The sequence below is a fragment of the Canis lupus genome, chromosome 16 (genome assembly GCF_003254725.2).
Source record: "Canis lupus dingo isolate Sandy chromosome 16, ASM325472v2, whole genome shotgun sequence".
Taxonomy (NCBI): domain Eukaryota; kingdom Metazoa; phylum Chordata; class Mammalia; order Carnivora; family Canidae; genus Canis; species Canis lupus.
In genome coordinates, this window is record NC_064258.1 from 12,605,564 (window position 1) to 12,623,999 (window position 18,436).

General features: G+C 37.2%; 1 protein-coding gene and 1 pseudogene across 7 annotated transcripts in view; both read right to left on the bottom strand.

Annotated features, from left to right (window-relative positions):
* The window catches only part of CNOT4 (CCR4-NOT transcription complex subunit 4), a 137,136-nt gene that overhangs the window by 32,271 nt on the left and 86,429 nt on the right, over window positions 1-18,436 (bottom strand). For all 7 annotated transcript variants that reach the window (XM_025464136.3, XM_025464134.3, XM_025464135.3 and 4 more), the window contains 2 exons: window positions 2,034-2,091; window positions 218-467 (listed from right to left, as the gene is read on the bottom strand). In XM_025464136.3, the coding sequence (XP_025319921.1) occupies window positions 218-467; window positions 2,034-2,091 (308 nt within the window). The remainder of the gene's footprint in view (window positions 1-217; window positions 468-2,033; window positions 2,092-18,436) is intronic.
* On the bottom strand, window positions 2,099-16,852 carry LOC112670480 (signal transducer and activator of transcription 2-like; annotated as a pseudogene).

The window sequence follows — 18,436 nt, forward strand, 5'->3', positions numbered from 1 at the left end:
AGAAAAATGATCTAACCCGTGATTTCTAGAGAAATCTGTCAACACAGTAAGTCCTAGGTCACACAATTTACTTATTATCCTATTCCAATGCAGTTTAAATGTTTACAACTTTATGAAAAAGGGAGTAGAGGTGGCTTAAAGGAGTAAAAACACATCCTGCAAGGTCTCATTTCAACCTGAGTGAAATTATTAACATGCAGTTAGTATCGTTGTATACCTGATGTGAAGAGACTCTGTGGCTCTGGTGCTGTAGGCCAGTCACTAGATGTCTGTGGGGAGCTGGGGAAAGGAGGAAGCCCACTTGGGATCGGGTTGGGATGGCGAAAATTATCTGAGAATAACGACTGTGACTCAGTTACTGCCCCTTCAAAAGGAGACCGTGCACTGTGATTGGATGAACTGATGGGGATGACTGGATTGGATTTTGATAAACCAGGTGGTGGTGAAGGCGTATCACTGTTAGATATCTAAATAAAATAGGAAAAGAAAAGAATAATCAATACAAGTTTATACATTTTAATAAGTCACCATTAAAAAGGCCTGCAATGAAAGGTATTAGAACAGTGGTTTCAAAGTGGGGTGCTTAAAGACTTTTTTACAAGAACATGAATTTTCAAAAAATCCATCAAGTACATATGTACTCTTTTCTAAAACTGACCCTCCTTGAAAAGACTAAGCCAGCCTCCTCTCCTTTCAGAAGCTATCTTCTCTCACTTTACAAAAAGAATATCGCTCACTCTTTGGGATCTAACTATAGTGTTTTGACCAAGAGCAAAAACTTTCTGGGAGCAACAGAAATAATATTAGAAATATTCAGACAGGTGATGAGAATGACTCATGACTAGATTCTGACCATATCAAAACAATGAATAAAAATTCAGAAGAAAGAAAGATCGGGGGCGGGAGGGGGGGTCGCCAGGATGGTGCAGTCACTTAAGCATCTGACTCTTGGTTTTGGCTCAGGTTATGATCTCAGGGTACTTAGATTGAGCCCTGTAGCAGGCTCTGTGCTCACCGAGGAGTCTGTTTAAGTTTCTCCCTCCCCTCTTCTCCTCTCCACTGTGCCTTTACTCTTTCTCTCAAATAAATAAATCCTTCTAAAAAATTTTAAAAAGAAGAAAGAAAATTGGCATTTAAAGCCTTGTGTCAGGAAAAAAAATATTGTTTCCAATTCAAAATACATGTCTATTTTTGAGAGAAGTATATGCCTGTCAAGAATTAACTATATTGTATTAAGATAAAATCCTGTGATGGCAGTAGAAATAGAAGAATGAGTTCAAGAAGAACATGGAATGATGTAAAATTTGAATGTTAAAAGAAAGCATGCAGTTTTTTTTTAAATGAATGATTTCTGATACCTAAATCTCTTACTTATTAAAAAGCAATATAGTGCTTTTATTTAAAAAATCAATATTTACCAATATCCTAAAAATTACATCCTTTACAACTATTTTTAACTTACTATAAAAAGAATCTTTAATACTAGCCTAAAATATACAAGGGATGTACAGATTTTCAAATTCTTTTATGGAACCTATGAGCAGAAATTCTGGAAAAGCAGTGCATTTTAGATCTCGAAATTTCTCATAAACATTGTGGGGAACTGGCCATTCTTTATGGAACAGATTAGAACTACATATTTTTTGTACCAATATAAGAAGGTGTACAGAAACTTATGCAGTGAAAAACTAGCAACTGGACAAGATGTTACAAAGCAGGATACAAGATCAGGACTTTACTCAGTATCAATGTGGATACAACTCTGCACTGAACTATTTGGTTTATTATCTCAAAGCCCATAGTCATTTGGGGAAAGGGAAAACTGTTGGGGCAAGAACATTGTGAGAAACAAAATTAAGGTTGACAAAAGGCAACATGGGGAGCATACAGCAGAGAAACAACTCTTAAAATCAAGACTGAAGAAGGCATTCAGTATTTAAAGTATTTTCCACTATCCAGAAAATTTACTTGCATAGAATGCCTTGTTTCAGGGAATGGAAGATAAATGAAATGATATAGAATCAAAATCTTACCTGCTGGGAATTATCACCATTCCCTATACTGAGAGAATCTGAAGGTTTGTCAATGGGGCTGTAAAAAAACAAAAAACAAAAAACACATCCAATAAAATCAGAGTAAAATAATTCTTACACACACACACACACAAACCCAAAAGCCAGAATAAATAGACATTTTATCATCCTAATATTTGTTGATGCACTGTGATGTAAAGATACTGGCTGAGATGTTGAGTATACAAAGAAATATAAGATCAAATCCCTACCCATGAACAACTTACAATTCTAATTAGATTCTCCAAAAACAATGGGTGAAACAATAACTTATAAAACAAAAAAGGTACTGCTTAAAATGAGTACTACTATAGTAGGTCAAAAATTTAATTCATTATTTCGTTTTGTGCACATGTTAAACACATTCCCCATTTAAATTCTTGAAATAATACTCCCTTATTTTTCCAGGTGTTTAACAGAAAGCATAAAAGTCACTCAAATGTTCTCCACATTTTCTTAAGAGCAATAAATTTCCTTTACTACTTCAATATTCTACTTACAACTCTAGAGAAGGCATATGTGTATAAATGCACACACACAAAACAGAAACTGTTGTGCAATCTACCCTTAAACAAAGACAAAAACCTGACTTCCATAGAGAAAATGCAGTACGATAGTAAAGTACAGTAAAGACTATACTATTTACAGTCACAGAATTGCTGACTTAAAAACAAAACAAAATGTTCACAAGCATTCTAACAGTGACCTAGTGAGGCATTTCCATAACTAACTTTATTTAACCTAGCACATGGATAAAAGGTTAAGTATTAGTACCCAAATACTAATACTGATTCTGATATAGTAGTATAGAAAAAACAAAATAAGATTCCAAATTTTGCAAAATTATTTTACTGGCTAGACATACATACTAAGTTACTAAGTTACCCTGACAGACAGACAACTTACTGACTGGTACCACGTTTAATTGCTCTAGAAAAATTTAACAAGAGCTAGTACCCAATCAGAATACCAAGTATATCTTCTGCATAAACATTACCAGATGCTCTTGACTCTTGACAGATAGGTCTGGAATTTTCTAAGTAGCATCTTTAGTTATTATTTTTACGTAGCAGCAATAAATCAATTCATTTTAAGTGAAATGGGTATTAGAAATCCTTTTAAGATTACAGCTTTGAACCCACTAAGTTTGGAGACACTTGGGAAAATGAGATAGGTACACACCCACAAATACCAACCAGTGTCAATTACTAAACGAATTGTTTAAACCATAAATATCAGAGGTCTTTAAAAGAAAGTTAAGTCACCAAAGTCACTATAAGTGAGGCAATTAAACATTTCCTAAGAGAGTTCAAATTTAAAGAAATCCTTAAAAAGATTTACATATTAAGAAAGGGAAGGGAAAAAGGAGGAAAGAACATTAAAGGAAGAGCAAGTGCATCACGCAGGCATCAAAAGGTCATAGACGGGTTTGGGAGAAAGTTAATTAATTAGTTAAGTAATTAGTTTAGCTAACAGAGGATTTTGACAACAGTGGAAGGTAAGGATAAAGGGTAGACATCAGAGACCAAGAGAAATCGTTGAGCATAGAAATGATATAAACAAAGCAGTGTTGGAAAGATTAATTTGGTGGTGGCACCATCAATAGACTGAAACAGTACAGATGAGATGAATTTGTAATATTTTCTAAATTTTTTTTATTGTGGTAGGCTTAATATAAAATCTACTGGCTTAACCATTTGTATAAGTGCACAGTTCAGTGCTATTAAATACATTCCAGATTGTTGTACAACAACCATTACTACCATTTATCCCCATCTCTTTTCATTTTATAAAACTGAAAATTCTATACCACTAACCTCCCCATTTTCTCCCTCCCTCCCTGTCATTATAATTTTGGCTGCTCTAAATACCTCATGTAAGTGGAATCTTAAGAGTTCTTTTCCTTCCTTTTTAATACTGAATAACGTTACTTTGCATTTATATCACATTTTGCTTGTCTATGCACACCTGGACATAGACACTTGGACTGCTTCCATGTTTAAGCTACTGTGAGCTCAGACATAAGTGCACAAATACCTCTTCAAGATATGCTTTCAATTCTTTTTGCTGTATATACCCAGGAGTGGGACTGATAGATCATATGGTAATTCTGTTTTTAATTTTTGAGGAGCCTCCATGCTGTTTTCCCAGTGGCTATGCCATTTTTTATGCCCACCTATAGAGCACAAGGGTTCTAATTTTTCCACATGCCTTCCTACGCTTTATTGCGTTCTGCTTCTTTCTTATGGTTCTGTTTCTTTCCCTCTCTTCTTTAGATGTTTCAAGTTTTTATTTACAGTCTAGTTAGTTAAAATATAGTATAGTGTTAGTTTCAGTAGAATTTGTGATACTGTTTTCTGCTTTTTTGATAGTAGCCATACTAATGGGTGCAAGGAAGTATCTCATTATAATTTTGATTTGCATTTTCCTAATGATTAGTGATGTTCAGCATCTTTTCATGTGTTCAATGACCATTCATCTATCTTCCTTGCAAAAATGTCTATTACAGTCCTTTTCCTATTTTTGAGTTGGGATATTTGATTTTGTTGTTGAGCTTTAGGAGTTTTCTATACATTATGGTTATTAACCCTTTCTCAGATACATGATTTGCAAATGTTTTCTCCCATTCTGTGGGTTGCCTTTTTACTCTGGACAGAGTCTTCAGAGTCACAAAATTTTAAAATTTTCATTAAGTCCAAAGGGTCTATTTTTTCTTTTGTTACCTGTGCTTCTGGTGTCCTATCCAAGAAATCACTGCCAAATTCAATGTTGTAAAGCTTTAGTCATGTATTTTCTTTAAATGGTTTTGTTGTGTCAAAGAATTTCAATCTAAAATAGAACCGGAGAATATAAGATGGAGAATCTCACACATGTACCCCGGGATGATAAACCTAAGGACTAAAAGACTGAGTCCTGTGAATGTCTGATTTACAGAAAGTGGATAGTGTTCAAGCTTTCTTGCATTGGGGGATGATCAGAGGTTGTACTATATAGACCTTGGCAAGTTTTGCCAGAGTAACGAATGCAAATTGGATTGATCTCACAAATGGGATGACTTGAGCTTTGCTCAGGTGACTGGGATGATTTTGTTTGCAATGGAACATTTTCAAGGCTGGTTTCCTCTGTTTTTGACTTCTGCAGACTCTAACTGAACTTTCCCCCCTTTCCATTCCCATAATGGAACAACCCATAAATACAATCTACCAAAAACCTTTAATGGACTTGCCTGTAGCATGCTATAGTTTGCTTCTTCCAAACTGTAGTTCCTCTATTATTCCTGAATAAACTTATCTTCTTGAGCTTGCCTAAGTTTCTCATTTTATTTATGGTCAATAATTGTTTTAGGTCTTATATTTAGGTCATTGCTCCATTTTAAATTTTTGAGTATGGCATTAGGTAAGGGTCCAACTTCATTCTTTTGCATGTAGATACCGTTTTCCCAGCACCATTTGTTGAAGACTGTTCTTTCCCCCTCAGAATGGTCTTGGTACCCTTGTTAAAAATCATTTGACCTTGTATTTGACAGTTTATTTTTGGGTTCTCTTTTCTATTCTACTGGACTATATATATATCTGTCTTCATGCCAATCCCACACTGTTTACATTATTGCAGATTTACAGTTATGTTTTAAAATTACTAACTGTGGGTCCTCCAGTTCTATTCTTTTTTCAAGATTATTTTGGCCATCTGGGGCCCTCTGAGATTCCATGTGAATATTAGGATGGGTTTTTCTATCTGCAAGAAACAAACAAACAGACAATACATCACATCACTGGGGCACCTGGGTGGCGCAGTTGGTTAAATGGCCAACTCTTGGTTTCAGCTCAGGTCATGACCTCAGTGTGGTCAGATCAAGCCCCAAGTTGGGCTCTATGCTCAGCATGGAGTCTGCTTGAGATTCTCTCCCTCTCTCAACCTCTGCCCTTTCTGCTTATTCTCTCTCTAAAGTAAGAAAATAGATCTTAAAAAAAAAGGGGGGGGGGACACCTGGGTGGCTCAGTGGTTGAGTGTTTGCCTTTGGCTCAGGTCAGGATCCCGAGCTCCTGGAATGGAGCCTGCTTCTCCAAGTCTCTGCTTCTGTCTCTCTCATGAATAAATAAAAATCTTTAAAAAAAAAAATCACTGGGATGTTGATATGTAATGCATTGAATGTGTTCCAGTTTTGGGTAAAAGTGACCTTTTAATAATATTGTCTTCCAATCCATGTATATGGGATGCGTTTTCATTCATTTATGGGTCTTTAATTTCTCTCAGCAATGTTTTGCAGTTTCCTTGCAGTTTTGTATAAATCTTAAGCTTCCTTGCTTAGGAATTCCTAAGTATTTTATTTTTCTGGATGATGTAGTAAATAGAATTGTTTTTGTAATTTCCTTTTCAACTGTTCATGCTCACATACAGAACTAGAACTCATTTCTGTGTGTTGACTTTGTACCCTGTACTGAATTCATTTATTAGTTCTAACTTTATTTTGTGAGTGGGATTCCTAGAACTTTCTACATATAAGACATACTATCTACAAAAAAAAGATAATTTTACTTTTTCTATTTCTATTTAGCTGTCTCTTCTTTTTCTTGGCTGACTGCTATCGCTGGAACATCCAATAATGTGTTGAAGTGATAAAAGTGGGCATTTGCCTTGTTGCTCATCATACAGGAAAAACTTTCACTTTGACCACTAAGTATGACGTTCACTGTGAATTTTTCACATACAGTCTTTATCACGTTGAGGTAGTCTCCTTCCTAGGTTAATTGTTTTTGTCATGAAAAGGTGAATTTTGTCAAATGCTTTTTCTGCATCAGTTGAGGTATCATGTGATTTCTATCCTACATTCTGTTGATAGGACACATTAAATTGCTCATATTTTTATGTTAAACCATCTTTGCAATCCAGGAATATATCCCCACCTTATCATGGTTTATAACCCTCTTAATTGTGCTAGATTTTGTTTGATTGTATTTTGTTGAGGACTTTTGCATCAGAATAAATGAGAGGTATTGGTCTGTAGTGTTCTTATACTGTCTTTGGCATTGGAACCAGCCTAATGCTGGCCTCATGGAATGCTGGCCTTTTAGAATGACTTCCAATTTTTGGGAAAAGTTTAAGAATGACCAGTATTAGTTCCTCTTTAAATGTCTGGCAGAACTCACCAGTGAAACCATTAGGCCCAGGGCTTTTTTCTTTGTTGGAAAATTTTTGATTCGTGATTTGATCACTTTAGTAATTATAGGTCTGTTCATATTTCCTATTTCTTCACAATACACTTTTGGTAGGTTCTATGTTTCTAGGGCCTTGTCCATGTCATCTAGGTTAGCCCAGGTGTTGGCATACAATTGCTCATGGTACTTTCTTATAATTCTTTTTGTTTCTCTAGAATCTGCAGTAATATCTCCACTTTCATTTCTGATTTTAGTAATTTGAGCCTTTTCTGTTTTTCCATAGTCTACACCTAACTAAAGGTTTGTCAATTTTGTTGATCTTCTCAAAGAACCAACTTTTTTTTTTAGTTTCACTGGTTTTCTCTACTGTTTTTCTATTCTGTTTCATCTTTCTCTGCTTTAATCTTTACTTCCTTCTGCAAGCTTTAGGTCTTTTTTTTGTGTTATTTACAAAAAAAATCTTTCTATTTCCTTAAGTTGTAAAGTAACATTGTTGACTTTGGGTCGTTCTTGGTTTTAAATGTAGACATTTATAGCTATAAAGGTCCCCCTTCACACCACCTTTGTTATTTCACGTAAGTTCTGATGCTTTTTCATTCATTTCTAAGTATTTTCCAACTTCCCTTGTGATTTTTCTTCAATCCATTAGTTGTTTAAAAGTGTTAATCTCCACAATTTTTTGAATTTTCCTGATTTCCTTTTGTTAATGATTTCTAACGTTATACCACCTTGGTCAGAAACAGTATTTGGTATGGTATCTATCTTTTTAAATCTGAGACTTAATTTGTGGCCTAACATATTATCTCATCCTGGAAAACATCCAGGTGCATTTGAGAATGATGTGTATTCTGTTGTTGGAGAGAGTGTTATGTATGTGTCTGTCAAATCCAACTGGGTTATTATGTTGTTCAAATTCTCTCCTTATTAGGGCACCTGAGTGGCTCAGTCAGTTAGGCATCTGCCTTCAGCTCAGGTCATGATCTCAGGGTTCCTGGATTGAGCCCTGCATCAGGCTCCCTGCTCAGCATGGAATCAGCTTCTCCCTCTCCCTCTGCCCCTCCCCACCACTCGTATGCTCATGCACATGCTCCCTCTAAAATATATTAATTTAAAAATCTTTTAAAAAAATTTCTCTGAAATACTACTCTGCCATCAAAAAATGAACTATTGCCATTTGCAATGACATGAATAGAACTAGAGGATATTATGCTACATGAAATAAGTCAATCAGAGAAAGACAATTATATCATTCATATGTGAAATTTAAGAAACAAAAGAGGATTACAGGGGAAGAGCAAAAAATAAAACTTGATGACATCAGAGAGGGGGACAAACCATAAGGGACTCTTAATCATAGTTAACTGAGGGTTGCTGGGGGTGGGGGGGTGGGGGAATGGAGTAACTGGATGATGGGCATTAAGGAAGACATGTGATGTAGTCAGCACGGAATTTTATAAGACTGATCAATCACTGACCCCTACCTCTGAAACTAATAATGCATTATGTTAATTGAATTTAAATTAAAAAAAAAAAACACAGTAGATAAGTGGTGGCCAGGGGCTGGGGTGGGGTGGGTTAGAAATAGCTAAAGGTTGGTAAAAGGGTATAAACTTTCAGTTATAAAATGCATAGGACTTGAGGATCTCTGTTGTATAATTAAACACTCTGTTGTATAATTAAAATTTGCTAAGAGTGTGGAACTTAAATATTTTCACCCCCCCCCCAAAAAAAAGGTAAATATGCGAGGTGAGAAATGACACAAAATAAAGAGGTAACGTGCTGTAGTGGGAAAAAATTCTCTTTACTGATCTTCTATGTGGTTATTATATCCATTACTGTGAGTGGGGGTACTGAAGTCTTCAACTTTTATTGTAGAACTATTTCTCCTTTCAATTCTGTCATTTTTTTCCTTCATATATTTTGATGGTCTGTCATTAGGTACATAAATGTTTAAACTGTTCTATCTTCTTGGTGTATTAATATACAATGTCTCTCTTGATGTAAAGTCTATTTTCTCTGACATTAGAATAGCCACCCATGATCTCTTTTGTGTACTATTTTCAGGGATTTTCTTTTCCCATTCTTTCATTTTCAACCTGTTTGGGTCTCTTACAGTTAGATTATGTATTTATCCATTCTACCGAACTGTCTTTTGATTAGAGTTGAATCCATTTATATTTAGTTACTGATAAGGAAGTAGTGATTATGCCCTTTATGCCATTTATCTACATGCCTTAAACCCCCCTCCCCTAATTTCTGCCTTCCTGTCCTCTTTTGTGTTTAGCTGATATTTTTCTAGTGAAATGCTTAAATTCCTTTCTCATTTCCTTTGTGTGTACCTTAGAACTATTTTCCTCATTATCAGATATTAAATTATATTTAACATCCTTGTTATAATACTCTAAATTTATATCAACTTAATTTCAATAACATACAAAACCTCTGCTCCTTTACACCCAACTCCTTTTAGCTTTTACACTAATATACCGAACCTTAAATATGGTCTCTTTAATCACGTAGGAAACAGAAAGTACAGTCACAAGCCATAGTTACAATCACACTAGCTTTTATATTTGCCCATTTATCTACCTTTACTAGTGTTCTTTCATTTCACCTTGCAGGACTCCCTTGAGCATTTCCTGCATGGCAGGTCTAGAGATCAGGAACTCCCTCAGCTTTTGTTAATCTGGGAATGTCTTATTTTCTCTCTCACTACTTAATGACAGTTTTGCTGGATAGAGAATTCTTGGTTGACAGTTTTGTCTCTTAGCACTCAGAACATATCAGACCACTGTCTATTGGCCTCCAAAATTTCTCATGAGAAATATACCCATAATCTTTACTGAGGATTCCTTGCATATGATGATTCACATCTGCTGTTTTCAAGATTCTGTGTCTTTTTTTAAAAGATTTTATTTATTTATTCATGAGAGACAGAGACAGAGAGAGACAGAGAGAAAGGCAGAGACACAGGCAGAGGGAGAAGCAGGTTCCATGCAGAAGAGCCTGATGCAGGACTTGACCCTGGAACTCCAGGATCATGCCCTGGGCCAAGGCAGGTGCTAAACCGCTGAGCCACCCAGGGATCCCAGTGTCCTTGGTTTGTTCAATAAAATTTTGATTTGACTTTATTTCTTATTATGAAGTTTTGATTTGATTATAGTGTGTCTCAATGTTTGTCTCTTTGAGTTAAATTAGAGTTCCTCAAGGTTCTCGGATGTTTATATTCATTTCTCTCATCAAATGTGGGAAGCTTTCTGCCATTATTTTTTTCAAATATTCTCTTTGCATCTTTCTCTTCTCCTTCTAGAAATCTGACAATGCATGCATATTGCTGGTCTGCTTGATGGTGTTCCACTGCACCTTTAGGCTCTGTTCATTTTTCTTCCGTCTCTTCTCTTTGTGTTCCTCAAACTCATTAATTTCCATGGTCTTTTCCTCAAGTACACAGATTTTCTTCCATCTAATCAAATCTGCCTTTGAATCCTCCAGTGAATTTTTAAGTTACTGTACTTTTCAGATCCAGAATTTCTTTTTGGCTTCCTACTTTATCAATGATTCCTTTTGTTCATACATTTTTTTTCTTACTTTCTCCACATCTTCCTTTAGTTCTTTAGCAATCTTTAAGAGAGTTGTTTTAAAAGTCTTTGTCTAATATACCTGCCATTGGGTCTTTTTCAGGGACAGTTTCTGTTGATCATTCTTTTCTTTTGAATGGGCCATATTGTTTCTTTTATATGCACTATGGTTTTGTTTTGTTTTGTTTTTTTGAAGATTTTATTCATGAGAGACACAAAGAGAGAGAGGCAGAGTCATAGGCAGAGGGAGAAGCAGGCTCTTGTGGGGATCCTGTAGTGGGACTTAATCCCAGGACCCCGGGGTCACGACCTGAGCCAAAGGCAGACACTGAACCACTAAGCCACCCAGGTGCCCCTACACTATGATTTTTTTCCTGAACACTGGCCATTTGAGTCTAGTAATGTAGTACCTCTAGAAACTGGATTTGCCCCCTTCTTCACTGTTTGCTTTTTTGTTGTTGTTATTTTATTTTGCAAGCTGTCTCTGTGCCAAAGATCAGCCTTAGGTATAAATTTAACATCTTCTCAGGTGTCTTCTGAGCTTTTCTTCGGCTATGCACAGACACTAAGTTTCCTCATATATGCAGCTGTTTTTGAATGTCCTCGTCTTTAATATCCAGCACCCAAAAGGAGAAAAAAGAAAAGCTGAATGGGGAAAAGAGGGGAAAGAATCCTGGCAACAACGGCTGCCTGCTCTTTTGTGTGCACCTCTGTGATCAAAAGCAGTAATCAGCAATTAGAGCAAATATCCTCAATATATGAAAGATAGGGTCTTTTCGCCTACCGTGGCTCCTGTCAGCTATGTGCAAGCTGCTCCAGGAGTATGTGCACAGCTGCCTGCCACGTGGCTTGGGGGCAGAGGATAGATAAGCTGCTACCACCTAAAAGCTGAAATTGACCAAAATCCACCCAAGTCTTTCCAGAGAATTTATAAGCCTTCAACAGATTTCAGAGTTCCAAATTAGTTACATCAGACAGAGGCTGCCAGTTCAGTAGCTGTCCAGGTGGGGAGACGGATTCCTGGTGCTACCTACTCCTACTCCACCATCGGCCCCAAACTCACACTACTCTTATGACAATAAAGACCTAGAAGTGGAGGAAACAGAAATAATGGAAACAAAAGGATGAAAGCAAGACATTATAAGAGGAGAACTGCAGTATCTTTATCTCAGTTCAGGTTCTCAGCCACCACCATTAAAGAGCACTAAAGAATAATTTTCAATATAGGTGAGGTTAGTCTTGCTAACATCAAGGGCAATATATGAAAATACTGCATTCAGAATAAATCTTGGTAATGTTTCTGGATTACAACTAATTAGAACATATCATCTAGTCCATCTTGCCAAACACAGTTTCATAACTAATGATACATAGCACTTGATGCGTTACCTCAGAAAGATTTACCAAAGATGCTTAAAAATTTCTAGATCAGTGTCATGAAACCAAAGAGCTACTAAAAAAAGAAAACCAGGATTGGGGCAAGGTTATGTTCCACTACGTTTTTTTTTTTTTTTTTTTTTTATTGTTTTATGTTCCACTCAGTTTTTAACGTATTTTTCAACTTATCTTAAAATTAACTATTCACGAAATAAAGGAAAAACTTTAAGAATAAAGATACAACTAAAATTTGTTTTTATTTCCTATGTGGGCTGCAAAAAGTCAATTATAGTTAAACCTGCCATTGTAAGTGTAGCCTGATCAGTGCAAAAGAAGAAAATACAGAGGGGAGAATCCCTGCAAATGTATGTGCAAGCTCAAGAGAAAGAAAAAAATATATTTACAAACTCCAATTGCAATAAATGTGAATTCCTTGGATCTCTACTAACTGGACAGGTAACAGTTATCCCAAGGCTACCACTAGGAAGTTAAGAGTTCTCACAACTTCCCTAGCACTGGGTATTGAACTTCCTTCCTCATCAAGCTGTGTTTCCTTAAGCTATAGTCGTATTAAATACTTGTTTTACATTCAAAATCCACCAACCCATTATCACGCCAAGAAGGTTAGGAAAGAAAATAAACTTTTAATAAATACCACATTTAATAGGGAAGACAGACATCTGTTCCATGAAATGTACTATTCTCTGGTCAAGAACTGCAAAGTCCTCATAATATCAGATGAAAGACTAGGTACAGTAAGATAAACTGCACAGGGCTTTTTTAATTTAAAAACAAGCAAACAAAAAGTCTACAGGTTTTCCTTAGTTTTTTTTTTCCCCTAGGTCAGCACAAAGTTTATTAGCCACTTCTGTTCAGAAAGATGCCTTTCTGAACAGATCTACTCCTCTAACATAACCAGACAGGAAACACCAAAATGCACAGGGGCCCCACTTTCGTTTGCGTCTTTATACTAGAAGTATATCCTAGAGCAATGGTAGTTGTCTCCTGGGGTTCCCTGGGAATGGCTCTGGAATAGGCTCCAGCTTCAGTTCTGGGCCCAGGTTTGGCTGTGGCATTCTTTGTGCCACCATGCCTAGTGTGGGGTCCAGTGCTGGCCCCAGATCCAGTCCTACCTCTAACTCCAGGCCTAGCTCTGGTCCTCATGCTATCCTGGGCTCTAGCTTTAGATGAATCCAATTCTAGCTTCAGGTTAAGCTCCAGTGGTTTTGCAGCTCATCCACCTGTCTACTTTATCCTGGTGGTAGGACTCAAAAGTCTCATTCCAGGGGATTTAGGGGTAAAGGAAGTATAGCATATTCTCAGTACGCTCTCCCTCATTAAGCAGTTGGTAGTGCTGGATGAGTTGGGTCAGCGGGAGTGACTACAGTACCTCTCTGCTCTTGGGTGGCCAGAGTAGATGACCTTATCACTCTCCTGATATTCCACCCTGGAGCAGGTAATGTCCCTTTCCAATGTTTCACTGAAATGTAGTAGAAAGGTACCAGACATGGGTCGTCTTCTTCGGCAGCTAGTGGTCCTGGCTCTAGCTCAGAGAGCCCACGATGTGGCCATCATTCCAGATTCTTCAGGAGGTCATGTACCAGTTCAGGGTTTTGTACAACCATGTCCAGAACAGTAACTTGCATGGGGGGCGCAGGGGGGCTCTCCTGCTTAATAAAGTCAGCCCAGGACAACAACGTACCCTCAATCCTCTAGTTCTGCCCAAACAGCTTGTCCCTCAGCATGCTCAGCTGCTCCAGGAGATGGTCTCGGGCAGTACAAGGGAACTGCCAAATGAGAGCAGGGCCCAGCAAGCGCCAGGAGGGCTTTGGGCAAGGGGCTGGAAAAGAACTGCTGATTTTGAGGATTTGAGCTGAGCAGACTGAACCAGAGAACCATGGCCCAAGCATATGAGTAGGTTTCTGTTACAAATAATCACACAAATGTATCTGTTTTTAGCTCCTGCTTCAGGCCCTGGTAGGTATATCCAACCGTAAAGCTGGTAGTATGCAGTTCCTCTGTCTCCCTCAGCAGCCCCTACTGCTGCCCTTTCTGGAACCAACTGAATGTTGCTCCACAAGAGTCGAGTAGCCAAAATAACACATTAAACTCTTACTCTTCCCCTTCTCAGGGGCCAAAGTTTTCTGGTTTGAAGTAAAAATGTTGAACTCCTGGAGACCTTGTAATGAGGAGGATTCCCATCAATGGGAACTCCTGTAGTCAGTGACCCACTACCTTCCTGGAATCCCATCAGCAGCCGTGGAGGATAGTAAACTTCCTCCCACTCCTGAAGATGAAGGGCTGATGGGGAGTTGGGGCACACAAAGCTGGGTTTCTACCACAAAGGCTTTGTGAAACAGACACTATAGCAACTCTGTGAACAGGACCTTCCGCCGGTTCACCTCTGTTCAGAGTCATCCTGATAGTTAACCAGGTGACCCAGTCCCTTCAGCTCTTCCAGCAGCTAATACAGGTGAAACAACAGCTTTGCTCCAGCCATGAACACTTCTCTAGCTGTTCCATCTGTGGTCCAAATGGGCTCCAATGCAGGCATTTCACTGCTGGACTTTCCTCTAACTCTGGCTGTAGCTTGAGTAGGGCAGGTAATTGGCTTGACGGTGCTTTAAAGGTATCCAACACCTCCTTTTTCCTTTTGTCCAATTCACGGAGTTCCCTCCAGAAGCTGCTAATGTCTGGTCTGATGGGATCTAAAGAGGACATCCTCACTGGGGCTGATATTCTATCAGAAACAGAAGACACTTTTGTGGTCTTTCATTTGGCTGATGGATTTCATCAGCTTGTCCAACTTAGCCCTTAATTCCAGGTTCCAGGATTCAGTCTCCTGCTGCTGGCTCTCCACAGGTGCTTTGAGGTCTGCCTTTCCTTGCTCCGACTGAGCCCTCTAAGCCTGAATCAGAATTAAAGAGATTAAACATCATTTCAGCCAACTGGGTAGGGCCTTGAGGAAAGGCCTGACTGTCCCAATAGAATTCTCACAAGTTCTGCTGTAGCAACAAGTGCTTAGCGTCCTGGCTGCAGCAGCAGGCATACTGAATTCATTTGGTCCAAGAACTGAAGGAATGGCATGTAAGCCTTGGAATCACCATTGCCCAGTAATAATGCTGGAGAGAAAGAGAGATCAAAACACCGCAAATCTATAAATACCACACAACTGACTGAGAAGCACTGGATTCAAGAGGAACTAAGCAGTTCTATAAAGTGAGTCTCCTAACACAATGAAGATCTTTCCAGAAGGCAATGCTGTGTGTGTAAATGTTGGCAAATGAAAATTTGTAAACATGTAACATCTTCATATAAATAATCTGAGGTTTTTTTTTTTTTTAAGTTCCAGTCCTTAATAGTTCAGAAATGTATGGTGAGATTATAGATTTCTCAGGAGTAAAGATTTTTAACTAACTCAAAGGTTGGAATCCAGTGCTATGGGTGCTTAAAAAAATATGTATGTGTATATTTATTATTTTGAAATATAGAGTATATATCCAGAATCTGTTTCTGGAGATGCTGATTCATTTCATCTAAACTGCAACATTTGGTATCTGATGATAACTACACTAGAGGAATCAAAGAAGAGTACTGTTACTAGATTTTAGAGCTAGAAAGAATCATTAATATCAAATTCAAATAGTTTTACAGATAAAGAAACCACAATTCACAACTATTTGCAAGTAGGCAGTTTGACACAGTTACACTTCTAACTTGCCCCAAAGACATTGCTGGAATTTGACTTCCTTTCTACTTGGTAGTGATGCCAATCAAATTCCTGAAAATAGTCTCTTGGTGACTTTTTAAAATTTGCAACATAAGATAAGTAGTTACATAGAAGAAGGATCAAAGAAAAGACCATTTTCCAGATTGGGAGTGCGACAGAAAAAATACTGGGAAGGTCTACTTCTCATGTTCATCACATTGAAAAGACAAAGTCTCCGATTGTGCTAATTATGGTTGCATTTCGGAAAGAAGGTATAACATAATGGACATTTCCAAATTTCACTGTCATGCTACTATATATACAAAGACATATGCACATTGCTCCTAAATTAAATATTCCATATTCATTTAGAAGACCTCATTTTAGTTTTTCATGCTTGCCTGTCTTAAATAACTGAGATAAACATTTGCTACTGCAAAGGACAAATTTACGTTACAGACAGATAGCTTACCTTTACAGAGTTTATTTGATATAGGCCTCAAATATAGATGAACATTTCAAGTATTACTTTAGTACTAAAATATATGGCACAATGTGCTATTAACATGCTAAGAAAAAAATGGGTCAATAATCTGGACTGACTATAGTTTGACAAATATGCTTTTAATTCAAATTTTCTCAGTAACTCTAGGATCTACTGCTCATGAGTGAAAATAAATGTTGTGATTACTAGTAATAAAAAAATTCAGTTATTCTTAATATTAAAGTTGAAAGATAAACATCCACCATCCTAAATATATAGGCTGTGGCCAGCTTTCAAAAACAGCAAGTAAATCTGTCTCCATCTATTCATTTTAATTTTGTATCACAGTAATAAAGGTTGATGTTTTAAAAGATACTGTATCCTTAAGTTGAATTTAAACATATCATTGCTTATTTGAGGTGTCTTCTAAGAAATAAGGGCACTTTATCCATCCCCCCACACTCATTACACGCCATCCTCTGGAAAAAAATACCAGTGGCTTTCTTTTTTGAAAATATTCTACTCAGGTGGAACAAGACACCAGAATTCACTTACTAGTTTTCCAGTATGTATGTCTACAAGTGCAGTAACTTTATATTTCCAAATACACACTGGGAATAAAAATTCTTAAAAGAAATAAGAAAAAAGACCATGAGAACAAAGGTCAGAAAAATCTTATAGCTCCCTAATTTTAATATATTCAATTTTAGCAAATCTAACTAATTCATCTACTTAGTTTACGAGTAAGTAGCCCTGAGTTTCATGCAAAACAAAAACAAAAACAAAAGGTAGAGAATTGCAAATCATTAACCATTATAAAAGAAGGAATGCCTTTCTGAGGATCCATTTTACAAAAAAAAAAAAAAAAAATGTAGGCGACCTCTCATGGCCCTTGTCCATAGTTTGAGAATAACTGCTGAAATCACCTAAGTATCAGCACACACCAGTGGGTCCTCTATCCAGAAAAATGTATACATGCACACAAAATTTAATAAAATTTCAGAAGAGTTCACAGATGTACTGAAGCCTATTCGTGATTTAACAAGCTCTACCTTAGATTATTTTCAAGAGTCTCTGGACCACACCTTTTCTAAATTGTACCTATGATGTCAGGGTAGGAGAACAAAATTCACGCAGTGACCGCTCCCATTAAACTGAACAAATAAGGACTCTGATTATGCCTGCAGTCTGATTTGATTTTTAATAAAGATAGTCATGTTTTGAAAACGACATGCATTTTCTTTTGATGTAATAAAAACTGACAAAGTCCTATAGTCATTTTCCTTTCACCATTTCTTTAGAGCTTATCCTCTACTGCCACCAAACTGTGGTTTACGAAACCTTTTGCTTTAAACACCATTAATTCCTTGAATGTACAGTATATCCAATTTATCCTGAGATAATAAGTCTTACAAATGTGAGATCTTCACGGTCAAATTATGCATTAATTGTGACATAATCTCCTTTAAGTCAATTAGTTTGACTCACGTTAGAGTTTTTGATTCATGTCAGTCTCCTTTAAGAGTTTTACCTCTTCTAGACTGAGCAGTGGCAGAGTGGGAGAATGAGCCTGGGCTTAAAAGTGGCAGCAACTTTGGTCAGGATCTAGTCTATCACTTATCTGTGAATTATTTAAACTCTGAGATTTGCCAGTCCCAGTTTTCCCTGCCAGTAGTAAGGTAACAATGGTATCTACCACACAGGACAACTGAAACTGAAAGGACACAAAGACACCAACCCTCTTCTTACCTAAGTCTGAAGGTGAACATCCCCACTCCTTCAATGGTGGCTTGTCTAAGCCACAATATTAAATCATAACTACTTACCTTGAGTGATCTATATACCCAATAATCTGCTCTCCAAATTCTTTATGTAGGCCTACTTACTGTCCCTGGGCACGGCAGTCTATGTAGTTACTATTCCTTTCGCAGTTTTCAGTTGGGACACAATGTCACAATCTAAATGAAGGTATTTCAAAGCCCCATACTTAAAAGACCAAGTCTTTAAGCATCACTACTGCATGGCTTCCTTATTCCCCATTCTCATCATTTGTATTCATC